This window comes from Pyxicephalus adspersus, chromosome 2, assembly GCF_032062135.1.
Source record: "Pyxicephalus adspersus chromosome 2, UCB_Pads_2.0, whole genome shotgun sequence".
In the NCBI taxonomy this organism is placed as follows: Eukaryota; Metazoa; Chordata; class Amphibia; order Anura; family Pyxicephalidae; genus Pyxicephalus; species Pyxicephalus adspersus.
In genome coordinates, this window is record NC_092859.1 from 83309876 (window position 1) to 83328525 (window position 18650).

General features: G+C 36.4%; 1 protein-coding gene and 1 long non-coding RNA gene across 2 annotated transcripts in view; one reads left to right on the plus strand and one right to left on the minus strand.

Annotated features, from left to right (window-relative positions):
• Positions 1–1771: 1771 nt before the first annotated feature.
• Positions 1772–18650, minus strand: part of LOC140323851 (uncharacterized) — a 35211-nt gene continuing 18332 nt past the window's right edge. Inside the window, exons 2-3 of the long non-coding RNA XR_011919449.1 lie at positions 3205–3285; positions 1772–2097 (exon numbers count right to left, since the gene is read on the minus strand). This is a non-coding gene — a long non-coding RNA (uncharacterized lncRNA). The remainder of the gene's footprint in view (positions 2098–3204; positions 3286–18650) is intronic.
• On the plus strand, positions 11068–15593 carry LOC140324858 (pinopsin-like). Its single transcript, XM_072402985.1, has 4 exons — positions 11068–11383; positions 12543–12871; positions 14454–14699; positions 15501–15593. Exons 1-4 carry the CDS (start codon positions 11068–11070, stop codon positions 15591–15593), a joined length of 984 nt encoding a protein of 327 aa, XP_072259086.1.

The following is an 18650-nucleotide window of genomic DNA, read 5'->3' on the forward strand; positions in this document are numbered from 1 at the left end:
ATTTTTTTCTGATTTTAGATACAGCACTAGAATGTTTTTATTGTTGTTGGTGTCCCACTGGGTAGATTCTTAATTTCTGTTTGTCTTAGTCACAAGCAGAGAAAGTGATTTAAAACCCTGAATTTTACAGTGGTCACTAGCAATAAAATGAGGGTAAATCATCCAATGGAATCATGTGTTACAGTGAAAACTGTCTAATTGGTTTGGAGTGTTTTACCTAGAATAGCACATCACAGGAGGCAAAGAATTGATAACTGCCATGTCGTATTAGTATATAGAGGTGTGTGTGTCCACTTGAAAGATGGAGGTGACACCGAGGGTATGTTGCCCAGGGTACTAAAGTAGCCCGAAATTGCCCTTGCCAGGAAAAGTCCAACCCGACCATTTAAACCTTCCCTCTAGCAAGTTAAGGCACAACATGTCAGATAGGACCTCTAAATATAACAATATTACCAGTTCATTTTCGCATCTCCAGGCACCTTTTCTTTTAAAAATAAAGTTCTGCAACAATACATAAACTAACTCAATGTCTAATGTACTGACCTAGTTCTTGTTTTGTGCCCACAAAAAAGCAAACTTGTAAAGATTTATACTGCTAGGAATAAATGACAAAATGTTAAAAAACCTTCACACAGACTGTGATGTGTCATTTCCCATCTACATGCCAAAATCAGTGTTAAAGTATTCTCTCCCTAAACACGCAGGACCAAAAAACCACTGAACATCATAAAAGCTGCAAACAAGCACATGGATTATATCCTGTTGATCAAAAGGAAAATGATTCATGTCCAACTTTTATGCATTCAGTTTTGTGCACAACAGATGGCAGTCATTAGTTGTTTGCCTTTGTTTTATATGCTATTAGTAATCGCTTTCATAACTGAAAATTAAAGAGGCACTAAACCTAAATAAGAAAATTGTGAATAGGCAGGTTCATTATTGCAGGTGATCTCCTTTCTGCAATAAAATAAATTTACCTACCTGTTTGCATACACAATTCACTGTACTATTCCAGAGTAGCTGGTTGTCTGGAATAAACAAATTTATATGCACATGTTCAGGATTTGCGTCATTCCACCCAGCCTACCCAACTAAGATGGCCAAGGATCTGACATCCAAAAGAAAACAGGGTGAAGATGCTAACTCCTCCTATGTAGCTTAAACAGTAATTACTAAATAATGTGAACTGGTAAATCGCCCATGGCATAAAATGGAGAATATTCATCGAAACACAGGGGAACAATAACCTGACTGTCACCACATCATACCCACACAACTAAACCCAATATAGAAATCTGCAGGTATACCTAATACAGTGATCATGTATCCTGATTTCTCCATCTGGGAACCAATTACCTTGCAAATTGTCATCATATCTACAGTGATCCCCTTAGGTTTATCCCATTTCAAATATGTTTTAATTCTTTTGGCAGCTAGTGACCCAAGGGAACTTTTTCCATTTGCATTGTTTCGTATGTGATGTTTGGTTAACAACATGTTGATTGACTTCTGATGAATGAAAAAGTACTAACCTTCAAACCTAAATAGTTTTCTTTCTAGATATTTCGGATCTATCCCTAAAGCCATTAAAGCTTGAATACCAAATCCATCAACTGATAATAATAAATTTAAGATATGTTTTCTTTTCTTTTTTTTTGACGGTTGTTTATTGTGTTACTGTTTATCTGTAAAATAGTATTTCTTGGGATAGATTAATTGATTGATTCAAAACATTTTCTGTCTGCAAATCAGCAAGGTATAATTATGTCCAATCTCCGTGATTTAATGTCCAATGCATATTGTCAAACTAATACTCCAGTAATCTATGCTAATTTGTGTAGGAATATTCCATAATTTGCTATCAGTTTAAATTCTAATATTCGTCCTCAAGCTTCACGTATACCAATCTCACGCATGCCGCATGCCAGGATGAAGAAGGAAACCGGGACAATGCAGGACCCAATCCAGGAAAACCCCTGGAGAGATTGATGGATCTTTGAAGGTAATGGTGAGTTTTTTTTCCCCAGTTTACTTCCGCTTTAACAATGAGCTCTGTAGATTGCTGGACAGACAATCCACAGTCTGTATTTTTAATTTCTGTGTAGAAAATTTAAATAATTAGGCTACATTAGCAAAAGAACCAACCTAATCCATGCTTAAAGGAGCTTTCACAACCCTCAGGAGCTAATTAAAAACCCACATCACCCCAAAAACCACCTTAAAATCACCTTTACCATTGAATTCAATGGCATTTTGCCAATTATCACAGAAACAATGCTAAGAATGCATTATAATAAGCAATATGGATTTTTTAAAGTACTGTATAGGATTGGATTTTAACAGGGCAGGGAATCAAGTTAAAAAATAACATAATGCTGACCCTTTGGAAGAAAAAGTTTAAGAAAATGTTGGCTTTGAACAGGGTATATTGTTAATGCAAGACACATACCAGTAACTTTTCATTTAAAGGCACGCATTCGATGCCACAGTACCTAGTGAATCTTTGCCAGTAATCGAGCACAATGCTTTGCAGAAGGAGGAAAAGTCTCAGGAGTATGTCTGCCTAAAAGGGAATCCTTTTGTGCTAGATTGTTCAATTCTTTAACATTTAGTGCTGGCTATGGAAGTAAACATAGAAGCCTACAGAGAACAGAAATCCAATGAATTGCAGAATAAATTTTACACATCCTTTCTGTTCGTGAACCCCAACATTGTGCAGTTATGTAGTTGTTAACAATTTATGCCGTCACAAGTTAAATTAGGATAACCTATTTAACCATAAATATAATTAAATGCCATAGATACAATAATTTAACAATATAGATAACACTGACAGTTTTTTAAAAAGTACCATGTCATATATCGGTACTGGAATAAAAGCAGTAAAGACATCAATATTCTCAATAAGTAAACAGGAAATAAACTCCTGAATTTGGTAAATATTTTAAGAAGTAATCCAAATGAATGCATTAAATTGTGCAATAGAGAAAATGAGATCCAAATTAGAATCTAAAAATAAAGTTCCACTCCCACCCAGTACTGCCTTAAAAGAAACATCAGACTAGGAACCTGATTATCTCTTTGCAGTAATTGTCTTCCAAATATAGCAGATTTAAAATACACTTCAGCATAGATTACAGGGAGCATGTGAAGTGACACTAAATACTAAGGTAACATAGGAAAAGGAAATGAGAAATGACTTACTGATATTGTGATTGTAATGCAAGATTCTATATCCTCTGTATCTCATCCACAAGTAATTGCTTTACCATTTTGGTTTTCCACCTATAGGAAACAATCATAAAAAGGTGGTCACGCCTTTATGCATTAACAAAACTCAAAACATAAATTATTGTAGCTTAACAGTCTTTAAATAAAGTGACTTCATTAGTAATATCTTCTTATGCTTTATTTCCTATAAGTTTACCTGATTATCTTTCCTGTCCCTGGTTGTGGCTAGGATCACTACTGTGGAAGATGCCATGATTGTCACCAAGGCTGGACTTCAAACATGTTTGCCTTTGTTTATCACCATTATATTTAGGCTGATGGGATTTAAAGTTTACAGAATATGATATGTTATGTTTTTTTTTTTTGTTTCCATTTCAGTTCTCAAAGTAACAAGGTAAAGTATACAAAGCCACCACAACTAAGGGCTGGTAACCACAATATAATAAATTTTAGTTTTTCTGTTTTAGTTACCATTTATATATATAACTCCATTATGAGAATAATACATTTGTGGCAGACAGCTTAAAAGAGAGGAATGGCATCAGGCATGGCCAGTGGTAGGATTTCAGGTAAGAAGAACACTCTGTTCTTGATCCTAGTGTCAAACGTTGATGGGCCTGCTGTGTATAGAGAGACAATATTGTTTAGATAAAACTGTGAGAGATGGGAAATCCTCAGATGGTAATACAGAGGTTTTCTCCCTTTGGAGAGCACTGATCTCCCAATTCCTGCTGTGCCTTCAGAAAGTCTCCTAAATGAAAAGCAGACAGTATCTGAGAAAAAAACTTAATGTGCAGTGGCTTTAATTCTTTCTTTCTCTATCCAAATCTAAAACACCTTTTTGGTTTAGAAATCATTTACCTAAATATATTTGGAGCAAAAGATTAAGGTTTATATTTGTGTTTTGTATTTCTTTGTAAATGGCCCCACAGTACTTACTGTTTGCTTTCCACTTAGGAGATACAGACTGTGTTATTATGTCCACTTCATAAATTATCCAAATTCAAGATGGAACCCTACATGGGTAAATATTTACACCATGAAACTAAAGTACTGAACAGTAGATTGTGCAGTCATACGGTAGGAATTTAAAACTGTCTGAGTCTAAACCGATGCTGTGTATAAAGGTGTAAACTAGAATGGCAGAGGAAATTGTGTCACAGCCTGGAAAGTGGAATATAAAACAATGGAAAGTGAAATGTTCCCTGTCTAGACATTCTTCCACAATTTTGGTACTAAGGAAGCTGTGTGGTATTCACGGAAAGGCTGAGGAGGTTCGGAAACAACTTCACAGCCAATTGGCTAAGCCATGAGGGAAACTGAAAATGGATATGTTATTTATCATTGGTCTGTATATTACTTCAATTAGCTAGGGAAGGTAAAGTATAAAAAAATAAAAATAAAAGGGCAATAAAAATAGAGCAATCTGATGTGCTATAGCAATTGTTTCTGCTATGCACTCTCATGAAGCTTGGAATATGGACACTGCATCCAAAAGCCTGGATAATAAAACTAGCACTGTAGAAAACATTGTGTTTCTTTTATGCTGAGTATATTTCAAGAAGTAAAATGCTTGCATTTTATTACACAAATAGATATAACTGTGAAAAAGCCATAAATAAATAGCTTGTTTTATCTCGGGATTATGTCAGCAGCAGACGTGACAAGCGCTTAAAATAAATAGGTAACAAGTATGTAATAAGTGTCAAATGATTTCATAATGGTATAGTGGCAAGCCTTGACATTTTAAACTGGCATGAATTATAAATCCCTGGGACTAATAACTGATCAGAGTGTTATTGAAGGTCTTTTGTGACATAACCTCCACAAGTCCCATCTAGTTCTTATAGTAATTACCCGTGAATGTTTTCTTTTCACCAGGCTATTTAGTGCCATGGTTCAGGCTTCAACATCAAAGCAAATGAAACATGTCTGCAAGTGAAAAACTGATTGCTTTGAAACAGTATGTAGTTACTATTCTGTATGTTGCTGGTACAAAAACAGTGTGGGAAGTATAAACCAATATGGTATTAAATGGCATTTTATCATATGTTGGACCTGATTTATTAAAGCTCTCCAAGGCTGGATAAGATACACTTTCATCAGTGAAGCTGGGTGATCCAGCAAACCTGGAATGGACTTCTTAGAAGTCATTAGCAATTTGTTAGCAAATGTTTTCAATCCTGGAGCAGATCCATTTCAGTTTTACTGGATCATCCAGCTTCAATGATAAAAGTGTATCCTCTCCAGCCTTGGAGAGCTTTAATAAATCAGGCCCGTTGACTGAATAAAAACAACAACATTTCAATTTGTCAAATGTATGCTTTAAAATAAAGGGTATATAAAACCTGAACTTCATATTTTAGTCTTGGATATTTTGTGGAACCATGTGTACCAACTAGAGAGATTCACTGTACTAGCCTTGGTGACCATTGTTTGGGTACATCCAAGTAATTTGAGTTGTTACAGGAACAAAATATGAGAGTAATTTAAGATTAAATCTTGAAAAGAGAGTCTCTACATGTGAAGCCTAATGATGTGCATTACAACTATCTCTTTGCTCATGGTTCAGTGATCTTCTAATGTACGGCTTGGGAGCTGGGATACTTTAAACTACTGACATAATGCTAAAATCATCTACGTAAGATTTCACCAACAACTGGTCACCCACAGAGCAGCATTGTTCATCTATGGCTCAGGGTAACTGAGATATTTGTGATTTCCCTCTATTACCCAGACCTGGTGATTGCTTTCATCTTGGAGTTCTTTAAGACTTTGGAAAATAAAATACCCCAGGATAACAAAGAAAATTACTGGTGAATACACTTGGTGTCAAGATTTTTTTGGATTAAAAGATTGTTTATCAGCATATTCATAAAAGTCACATAGATGATTATCCACTTCACTGCATCCATGCAATCCCAGGTATGGTGCAGTAACTTCTGACCAGTAGCCGTTGATGGCATAGCAGGCCCAATAAAATAGGTCTTCTGCATCTTATTTTCCCTGCTCCACCCGAACAGCTCATATTTTATTTGCTGAATCAGAATTAAGCCTAGGTTATATAACTGTGGAAGGATTCCTGACTGCTTTGGATAATTGCTTTATGCAACCAGGAATAGCAGTTCTTCTCCAGCGAGTGTGTAACTCCTGCCAGGAAATATTGAGTATCAGGTCTAGTCTAGGAAGCTCTAGAAAAGGTCCATATGCCCAATGGATGGCTAATGGATAACCATAATGCTTAAAATTTGTCATCCTACTTATGTTGTACCTATGTATGGCTTTTTTTTTATTTGTTTCCTCTTTTATTAAAGATTTAGGTATATTTTTTTACAAGGCTGATGTCAACAATGTCACCAGGAATGGTCTTGGACACCACGCTGATATGGTTCCCCTTCATGGCAGTTTAGAGGTAATATGGAAATCATTTCTCACCAAAAATAGTCAAGATTTGAGCTACTCTTTTATCAGGATATATTATCAGACTAGATTTTGTATTTAACCTATTTTCTATGTATTTAGAATTCCAACTGCTACTAATTTCCTTTCACACATCCTGCAAAATCCCCATAAGCCATCCGACCTTACATTTACCTGTAACAAAAAACGGACGCACAGTCTACTTACACAGCTAGGCATCCAGGATGCTTTTAAGGAAAAAACGCAAGGATTTTGGAGATATTTGCAGACGCTAATACAGACATTTGCAATCAGCTAAATAGACAACTCCATTTTCACAATTTTCATTCTCCTTTTAGGACAATGCTTTTGTAAAGATGCATCACAACTAATAATAAATCATTTAAAATTATTTTAACCCCTGCTTTTTGATATTTCATATTGTAATAGTGTAGTGATATTGATAGTGAGTTTCTTTGCTATGTCCCAAATCTCATACACTTATATCATACTTTCTTCATTACATATATTTTTTTAGTCTAAGCAGTGTAAGTACCTTGATTTGACTAGATATCAGTTTCTGGCAGTATATTGTACAGTCTGCTGAAACGGCACAAGGGGTTATTAGGTGTGCAGCACTGCAAGGAGCCTGGTTAATAGGTGGTAAGAACAGGGTAACCTTTCTTTTATTGTCCAGTCACAGGGTAGGATGAAAGGACACCTGTATGTGACAGTGAGACTGCAACAGAGAAAGTAATATAATGATCCATAATGCAAAATCTTTTGGTAGGTAAATCATGAACTAAAAGACAACCACTTACCAATATCAAAATATTTTACTTTGACTTTCTCTGGAACTGCAGAATGTCAGGTTAAGTGTCAAAGGTCATTTTAAATCCTGCTGAGCACAGTGATAACATCAGACATTTCAAAAACTGTCATTTACCAGGATTACATGAAAGAAACCATAAAGCTATGTTAAATGGCAGTTGTACCCAACCCTCCATCAATAACTCCGAGACATTGTCAGCTATCATCACTGAACTCAAGGTACACATAGGTCAGCCTGCCTGGGGGCTGTACAACCTGGCATCAAAATGCAATTGGAATTCTAAAGTGGGAGAAAATACAATTAAATAACCTGAAACACATATCTCAGTGATATTGTAATTAAAGAACATAATTAAAATTAACATAAAATTATTAATAAAATTATGACATGTTTGACTTGTTCTCTTTGTGTATGAGATAGAATACGTGTTCCACCTTTATCATTGGAAATATATAATTGAAGCATTCTTCTATAAATTTATTAAATTATATTTTACATAAATTGGAATGGCATTGCATTATTTTTCTTAAAAAAATTTGTATAATGTATTTTTTCTTATTTAATACTGACCTCTGCAGTCCCCTAAAAGCATTACAACTATAAATATATTCTAAAAAAAACTAGTGGAACATGAAAGGATTTACTAACATATACAAAAACAGACATTATAAAGATATTATTATAAGGATATAATATTATATCCACCTTTAGTGCACTTTTCCTCGATGGGCCTCCATGATGTACTGATCATTGCACTGTATACCTTACGTTTATTGACATTTTATTGATTTGGATTTCTCAAATATTATGTTTCAGTGATATACATTGATGAAGGATAAGTATCTGTGGCAGTATTTAGGATTACTGCTGCTGTCTGAGTTCAGCCCGAATCTTGCTCATTCAGATTGGTTCTACTAAAGCAGAACATCAGCACTATTGAACCAATATTCAGATCAAATTCATGTGGGAACCTGTGTTGTGGCAGACTCCGGTCTGGTATTATTGGTCATTTCACTGACAAGATCCCAACTGTGTGACCATTACAATTGTAATTTTACATTCTTTACAAAAAAATTATATTTCTGATTTGGGTGACTTTCTGTTGTTGTGGGCATCCTTGTAAAAATTTTCGTACATTTCTTTCATAGTCCTGAATCTAAAAAGTAGAAAAATAAAATACACTTTGCATCTGGTTCTATTTGCAGTAACAACGTTTGTACATTTGTACGCATGGAGTTTTATCAAGGTGTCAGCATTCTAAGCCTCCCTTAAAACTGTACTGCAATCTGCATATACTCATTTTATTAGTAACAAAGTTTGTACAGTTGTAGACTGGGAGCTTCACTTAGATGACGTGTTATTAAACACTATTGATGTCATCATTCTGAACTCCAAGAAAGAAATTACTTGACAATCTTCGTGTGCTTATTTTAACAGTTTCTACAGTTGCACACCTTGAAATCTAAAAATGGTGATGTGTTTTTTAGTAGTAACAAATGGTATAGCTTTTTAAGTGGACAGTTATATGTAGATAATGTGCTATAAAAAGAAAATGTGACTGTTCTGAAACCCCCCAGAAAATGCATTATAGTTAAATCGGTCTTTATAGGTATCTAATTTTATCAGTAACAGTTTGTACGGACAAAACCTAAAGCAGCTTTAGCAACACCACCAACAGAAGATTCAATGCAACACAGAGGTTGCACATTGTTTTTGAGGAAGCAGCGATAGGGGGGAACCACAGTTAATGCCTAGGGGCAGCACTTGGCCATGATGGTCAATAAGTAAATCAGCTTCACCTTTAGCCAAAGAAGTGAAGACATATTAGATTACTGGGTGTCTAAACTGTACATGTGGCCAGAGTTTGCAGGGCATGTGGTTGTCCACCCTGTGCAAATGTCTTTTGGGAAGGGTGGTCAACACATCTGGGAGAGTGATAACAAAAATGCACACCAGCCTGTTCCCAGGCAATGTCAACCACCAACCAATCATTGTGTATCAAAATGAACCAAGCTTGGATCTCTAAAGACTTCCTCAACAATTAGCAAGTCGTTCTCTATGATGGAACATATGTTTACTTACAAGGTAGCTGCATCTACTGCTGCATTTCTTCCACTGCAGCATATCCCCATTCTGCAGTAGTTCTGATTGCAAAATTATTGGTCCTGGGCTACCCAGGATTAATGATCCTGGCATAGCTACTTTCTCCTTTTTCAAACCAACCACTCTCACCCACCCAACACACTGCAACACAGAAGACGTTGTTTTTCTATTCATTCAACATCAGGAACACTTGGTCAGGCAGGATGGTCAGGCTGATACTATGCTCACAAACCATGTTCCCGTTTACCCCAAGGGGTTGTGGTTAAGGTTCTCGGTACTCCACTCATTAGCAATCATCTATTTATGATTGTCACATTTACCTATCCTTCATTCCAGATTTGGGTTTCGTCTCTGATGTGCAGGTGCTGGCACTTCCAGGTTTCACCCCAATCACTGGTGCTGTGACCGATCGGGTGACAATTCTTCCAATCTATGAGGCAGCCAGTTAGGAGATTGTTCACCAGACTGGCACCTCTTCTTAAATGAAGCAGCTATGGCTCAGCTTTAAGCAGCAATTTGCTGCAGTATTGCCAAGTCCTTGTAAAGTTCCTTCTGATGAAGGCCTTGAGTGTTCTTGTGTTCCTATAAACCTAAGATATTATAACCAAGGCTTCCTATGTCCCTGTGTTCCTCATTCCTACATTTTTGATTACAGGCTTCATCTTCTTCCTGCTCACCCGACCCTTGGCACCAATTTCCCTGTTCTTAGTCCTTGCCATCAGGACATGTATCTCTGAAAGCTGCCACCTGTGCACTCACCAGTTCATTATCCGTTGGCGGCTTTAACAAAGATCCAGAGAGAGCTTTTACTCACACCCTCTCCTACATACTGAATGTCCACTAACCAGGTTGTCTATGAATCCTTACATGTCATCCAGTGACCTAGTCCATCAGTGTGCACCCCTGGATCTCTATGTGTCAATGGTGCCGCACATCCTCCTATATCCTGCTGTGTGTGTATCCTGTTAGGCTCTAGTCTCTGTGGAGTCTCTGTTCAGATTTTGTGCACCTATGCTCACCAATTTGGATTAGTTGTCCACATATATTTTGCCATATAGTATAGATGTCAATGGGACAATGGACAGGTATGAAAAATCTGTACATTATGAGGATCTGACGCTATTGCAATATTGCAAGAACCGCTATCAGAGAAGACATATATAATATTTGTTAGGGAAAATGTTTGGGCATGCTGAGATGATGCGTAAAGTATCACTGTGGTTAAATTAGTCCTATGCTCAGATAAAAATAATCCGATTAAGAGTCTCCATTGTAATGCATATGTGTAAATATAAAGACAAGCTTATAGGAACAGCTGCCACTTTAATTAAAAGATGTATTTATCCCTTATCCTTCACAAAATAATACAAGTAAAAGCAGTTTTACTGATTGAAACATGACAGCCAGGAGACAAGAATATTTGCAGCTATAATACAGAGGATAGAGAGCCAGGAGACATCTGAAAGAGAACAAGTTTGTACTGTATCAGTATGGAAACCCCGATGACTACAACTGAGCTTAGTGAGAACTTTACTGCCAAGCCCACTATATTCCCCAGATCAGGCTATAACATCCTGGCATTTATTATGTTTCTAAATGCCGTCTTTTCAATATTTAATAATTTGTTGGTTATTTTGGTGACTATGAAAAACCCTCAACTCCGCAATCCTATAAATATTTTTATCCTCAACCTTTCATTTTCTGATCTGTTAATGACACTGTGTGGGACCACCATAGTGATTAGTACCAATTACCATGGCTATTTTTACCTTGGAGAAAAATTCTGCGTCTTCCAGGGTTTTGCTGTCAACTATTTTGGTAAGATTTATTTCTATTAATATTATAGTTATTAATATTTTTGATGTTTGGTATATTGCATTATATATCTTTCCATTTAGAATGATTTTATTGTTAACAACCCTGTAAAATATGTATTGTTTTCATTGTCCACACTGGGAAGATTCATCCCTTCCTATTAGTCCTGGTTCTACCTTTTTGAGTTGCTGCCAGAACAAAAATAGTGGGGAAGCCATTAAATGGTGACAAATTCCTCTTATTGTTTAGAGATTTTATATTGCCTACTGTTTTGATTCCAGAAAAAAGAATAAAAGAAACAGGTGTCCAACAATGTTTTTGACCATTCTCTATCAAAAACAAACATTTTGGCCTTAGATATATTTTAGGCTTTTTATGTTTAATTATCATTTATGGAATTTGTTCTAAATAGTGTGAAGGTGAAATGTAGCAATGTATGCCAAACTATCCTCAGATGCATTTAAAAACGTTTAGCAGTTGCTATTTTTCTGCATATTTTATGCATTTCCTGGAACACATGAAAATAAAGGTTCAATACCATTATATTTGGATTCAACAAATGAGTAATTAGGATACCTAGCATAAATTCAAAACAACTAATGACAATGATTTACTAAAATTGCTGTATGTAGAATATGTTACTAAATAAATCAGATATACAATGATAATTTAATAGTTCATTAAACAATGATTCATTAAACATGTATAAAATAAATTAAAATGCAGAAATGCATCAAATCTGTTACTAATATTTTTATAGGCAAGAATAATATCAATATTTGGCTGATATGTTGAATTAGAGTATCACAATAATTTCTGTTTCCATCTTTAAAATATTTTACTGGTAAAGGAATAAGTATTAACATTTGTCAAAGGTGGCATTGCTCCCTCTTGTGGAAAATCAACATATTACGCTTGCTAAAACTTACATTTACAGTAAGATGACTATGGACTTTGTAAAGTGCAGAGTAAAATGTTGGCACTATATAAATACAAGTTATTAATAATATTAATAAATTTATTGTATACAGTAAGAAAGTCAAAAGTGTGATGTTCATAGTAAAGTTGCATTGTGCAGCATGTAACAATTTTGTGACTATTTACCCAACTGGCAAATATCAAACTAGATCAATAATTTCATAACTTTCTTTTTTCGTTGCAGGAATTGTATCACTTTGGTCTCTAACAATCTTAGCCTATGAGAGGTACAATGTGGTGTGTGAACCCGTGGGCGCTCTTAAGCTTAGTGCACAAAGAGGTTATCAAGGATTAATGTTCATTTGGCTGTTTTGTCTAATCTGGGCCATAGCACCTTTATTTGGCTGGAGTTCTTATGGTCCTGAAGGTGTCCTGACATCTTGCTCCATTGGCTGGGAAGAAAGATCCTGGAATAACTACAGCTATTTGATTGCATACTTCCTGACATGCTTTATAATTCCTGTAGCCATTATTGCATTCTCATATGGAAGTATTCTTCATTCATTGTATAAGGTATATTTTGTTTACTGTATTTTAATATTACCTTTTTGCTTTACAAAAAAACACAGCATGCAAACACATTCATATACCAAAAAGAGACATATAGTACTGACTTCCTTCCTGCCCCATAGTATTATTATAATATAACATTCCTAAAATGCCACTTCCTAATAATCTTGCTGTGCAGCTTGTCCAGCATTGCACTACACAATTGATATTATATATTTATTTGGCAGGACTGACAAAACTGCTTTGGGCTTTATCACAGCAGAGGCACCAGGTTGTCAACCTACAACCAGGGATGGATTTATACTTTTTGCTCCCCTAGGCCAGCTAGCTTGTGCTGACACCCCCTATCCCCAAACCAATAACATCATTTGATGCCAACTTGTAGAAATCTCAGCATGTTGTTTCTCAATGCTGTTTCACAAGAACAAAAGAGAGTGAAATAGGAGGGAGGGAGAGGGGAAAGAGAGAAGGAGAGTTGAAGGAGGGAGGGAGGGCAAGAGATACCCTCAATACAGATGTCACCTTGCACAGATCTCTGCACTGTGTGCGACCTTGGTATAATCACTTTCACTTTTTGCATTCTTTTACTGTAAAACTTGTTGGCCAGCAGCAGCAGGTTCCAGTTCCACATAGAAATGTTGTAATGCCGCGTCCTAATGATCACACCACCCTAGGCCACAACCTAGGTTGCCTTATAAGAAATCTGGTACTGCCTATAACAAGTATTTTTTTGTACTTGCAGCATTTTAAAGTACAAAATATGGGGAAATGTAAATATACAATGCATATATTTTTATTCAAGGAGTACACTTACTCCTAATGCCTAACCATGGCTTTATTAAGTTAAAAGTTTAAAGTTTTAGACAAAGTAGTAAAAAGTTATATTTTATCACAGGTTTCTGGTGCCTATACAAGAAATTGGGTGTCAGTGAAACAGGAAAACAATATTTGCATATTTGCCAACATCCTCTCTTACTTGCAGAGATTTCCCTGACCTGAAATGAGTGGAGAGCAACCAATAATTGATATTTAGGTAACCTTTCTTAAAGTTTGTCAAGTTTCTAGAAGAAAAGCTTATGTGAATAAGGCTTTACAACACCCACCCCCTACCCTAAACATTTCAGTTATTTTAATCTCAGTAAAATCTTGAGTTCATTTTGGTGTTCTGGCTTTTATCTTCTTGATAGAGGTTGAGTGGAGTGAAATAGAGTGCAAGCATTTTCACCAATGTTTAGGGAACATACAGGACCCATTCCCCAGGAAGAAACATCTATGGATAATGCCCCCCTCCCCCCTTGTTTGAGTTTATTTTAGGTTAGTTTTGGCGTGCTGGCTTTTCTCTGCTTGATAAAGGTTTCAACCCTTCTCTACTCTCTCCACAACAGTTTTCACCTTTGATTCTGAGAGTTGCATTAGTTTTTTTTACAGACATATAACTATAAATGACTAAGCCCATTATGATCCTTCAGTCTTCACTAACATCATATAACATATAATGTTTCTAATATTGCCTTTTGTCTGTTTCAATAGAAGTTGAAATTTGAATCTCATACTGTATCATTTATTGTGTTTGTTTTTCCTAAAGTTAAACAGGAAAATTGAGGAGCAGGGAGGAAAGACTAACAAGGAAGAAGAGTTTCGGGTTGTGGTCATGGTGTTGTTTATGGTTCTTGCTTTTTTGATCTGCTGGCTTCCATACACCATTTTTGCCCTTATTGTCGTCATTAATCCAACACTCTACATTTCTCCTTTTGCTGCAACTCTGCCTACATATTTTGCCAAGACCAGTCCTGTTTATAACCCGATTATCTACATATTTTTAAACAAGCAGGTAAAAATTTTGCATTATACTCACATAGATCTCAGAAAATAGACAAGATCTGTGATTTCCATTTTTCACAAATATTACAATAATGTACTATATTTGCCAACTACGTGATGAACGAATCATTGTTTGTACTAATATTTTAAATGATTTGCATGTACAATAGGCATAGCTACCACTTTTCTAGGTACATAAATCTTTAGGACATGGATTTTAAAAGGTGCTTCATATGTTCCTTAAAGAGTTTGGCCCATGACGACTTGATATCATCATTTTACCACCAGCCTAAACCATTTAAACAAAACATATCCATGGATTCATGCTGTGTGCACTAAATTCAGCTACATAACCCACACATCATAGGAGAAATTGAGACTCATCAAACCAGGGAATGTTTTGGGCAATATTTTGAACTCTCCAGTTTTGTGGACCTTGTGCCCACTGTAGTTTCAAATTCCTGTCCTTAGCTGCAATAAGTGGAGCCAAGTGTAGATTTTTTTTCTGACTTGCTACATCCATCATATCTGGCACTTATATCACACATCTTCCTTAATGTTGGTGTAGTGTTTGATAAAAAATAAACAAAAAAACTTGAACTATTGAATTCTGTAAACATTTAGCCTTACAGTATAGTAAAGAAAAAAAAAAGAGAAGAAAGAAAATATTAACACACCACATTTCATACTTATTTCACTATAAAATATGTATTAAATATTTTTTATTCCTAGGAAATATAAATAGAGAAATACATTAAAACATAAAAACTGCCCTTTTTACTCAGTTTATAAAATGTGTTTATTTGTTTAGCACCAACAAAGTCTGCATCATGGGGCAAAGTACACAGAACAGTCACATTTCTCCTTGCCTCTAAAGGAACTCACTGTATTAATTTTACTTTGATCATACAAGTTAGTCACTTGCACATACTAAGGCATGTTTGAGAGAAAGCTGATTATTTTACCTGAGTTTTTTTCTTAGTGGGAGGAAACAAAAGCAAACAAGAATAAATACTTTGCATTTTTTATCCAGATAGAAAATGGAGCAATGCTTGGAAAGGGTGCTAGCCATTTATCCACCTTGCTGCTCGTAAGCATTAGTGTTAGAGTTTTGTAAAAATAACTTTTGGTTATGGTATTAACCAAAAGTTGTGGATGTTAGTATGGTGTGCTCACATGGGATGTCATTGAAAACATGAAGCATAAAGTTTATAAAGCAATGATCACAAACAACCAAAAACAGGAAGTCTCTTGCTAGTGAAAATCTTGCTAGTGTCAACATTTTAGAATAACACCCTGACAGACATGCAGTTGATAGATTGTGGTGCACTACATTAAAACAAAATCTGCAGGTCTGGTGTTGCACAGTACCTTGAAAAATATCTTGCATTTAAAGCTGGTGTGTGGTGAAGCATTGCAACAGACTAGATATAAAGTTAAAGAAGAACACATATATGGTTTGCAAACACAAAGGCTGAGTTTACCATTCAGAGTAAAGCAACAGGTACACATTTTACCAGCACATAATTGTGCATTTGGAGGGTTATAATAGGAATGAATTGTGTGTCAAAGTATATGGAGGATCCAGGTAATGAAAACGAAATAACAAGGGCAGTTCATTGGAAGATGGGCTTTAGAATTGATTGTGTGTGGTCTACTAGATTGTAAGCTCTTTGGGGCAGGGTCCGCTCTTCCTGTGTCACTGTCTGTATTCGTTTGTCATTTGCAACCCCTATTTATTGTTCAGTGCTGCGTAATACGTTGGCGCTATATAAATCCTGTTTAATATTATTAATATTAATCTATTGTAGTTGGGGCATTGTCTAGCCAGTGGGGTGGCATCCCTCTGAGAGGCACTGGTTGAGTACATATGTACATATATCCCAGTATGCTAGGATCCAAAGGAAACAACAAGGCTATGGCATGTCTCCGAGCTGAAGAAGAGAGGTGCCTTGTTGTGGATGCTCCAATCACGAGGGTTTTTACATGTCTCTCTGGGGAGCCCACAGTCTTATGTCCATACTGGATTCCTATTCTAATCTCCCCAACATAGTCTAAGAAGAGCCACAGTGAAGAACCACAGTGCTCAGAACAAAGAAACTTCTAGAAATTTAAACAGTGTCCTACCACTGCAAGGTGAGTATGGAAATAGACAGATCTCTCCCTAATCTTGGTCCTGACATTTTTTATACTGGTATTTATGTAAGGGCTAATGAAAAACAACATTTTCAGTGATGCTAGCACAATTCATACATATGTAAGGTATGTTCTACAAGCCAAGAGTGCAAGCCTCTCATGTAGTTATATTTACCTAAACGTTTTGCCATACAAAATTTAACAGGAAGCCATGTAGGAAGTAAAATACCACAATGTATTTATAACAATAATTATTATTAATTTATGTCCCATATGATATAAAGATACTTAGCATGACTTGAACATTTTACATCATATTATATTTCCAGTAGAGGTCTCCCTTGCTGCATTGTTGTAAGGATAGCACTCCTGTTTATTTTGGGAGTAGTTTAAAGGCAAGTTCATCTTTAATTTAAACAAGAATGCCTGCTTTCTAGCCCTCAAAATGCACTAAACCAAGCTACATGTGCCTGCTTGTTAACCTCTAACAGACGTAAATGGAAAGAACCCTTACTGCAACAGCAACTTCTCACATAAATCTATGAAATGTAAGTGCTGAGCCTCTGGTAGCCTGGTCATACATTTTTACCAGATGGTCTGTGAACAATGAGGAAAGAAAAGCTACTGGCATTAGGATAGGTTGGCAAGGATCTGCCTAGTTTAAATTAATATAAATCAGAAAACTTTTTTGATGATCTATAAATTAGCATTTTGGTGTGGACAGACTACATAAACAAATGATATTATTATTATTATTATTATTACTTTAGTAAGGGCTGTTTCAGTGGAATGGGCAGCTCTAAAACCAGACTGGAGGGGGTCAAGGAGAGAGTTGGTGCTCAGGTAATTGGTGAGTCTTTTGTAGACTAGGCATCCAAAAACTTTGGAGACATATGGGAGAAGGGAGATAGGATGGTAGTTGGAGGGTAGGGAGGGGTCCAGTTAGGGTTTCTTTTAGGACAGGGAGAATTATGGCATGTTTGAAAGCTGAGGGGTATTTACCAGTAGAAAGGAAGAGGTTGAATAGTTTGGTCAGGGCAGGGGCCAAGGTGGACAAATGGGCACAGAGTAGATCAGAGGGAATTGGGTTAACCGGACAGGTAGTAGATGGAGATAATGAGAGAAGATGTTGAGAAGGGAAATGACTGCTGGAAAAAAATTTTGCTTGGTGACAGTGAGGTCTGTGTTAAAGTTTTGTAGCTTGGCTTTGTAGTGCATGAAGTCAGCATTGAGGCCAGATTTTCTCCACTTATGCTCAGCTGCACGAACAGTCTTTTGCAGCTGTTTGGTGTGGTTGTTGTGCCAGGGTCGGGGGTTGGCAAGGCGGGGGTAGCGGAAGGTGGCAGGGGCAACTTTATCAAAAGTCAAGGAAAGAGAGTGGTTTAACATGGTGGCAGCTTCATCTGGGGAGGTGATTTTGGATAGAGCGGGGTTAGGGACACAAGGCAGTTTGAGAAAAGGTTGTGGTCAAGGTTACGGATATCTCTCTGCCATTGACTAGGTTTGGGGTGTTGTAAAGGGGGGCAAGAGTTTGATAGTTTGAAGGTGATAAGGTTGTGATCAGAAAGGAGAAATGATGAGTTGTCAAGGAGGGTAAGGTTGCAGAGTTAAGAAAATACCAGGTCTAAAGTGTATTTCCGGCTATGTGTGTGGGGCCATTGATGTTCTGAGTAAGTCCAAATGAGGAGGTAATGGAGAGAAGTTTGGCTGAGGAGGGAAGGTTGGTCTCATCCATTGCAACATTAAAGTCACCAAGGACGAAGGTGGGCAGGTCATGGGAAAGAATGTGTGGGAGCCAGGAAGCAAAGTTATCTAAAAATTGTGA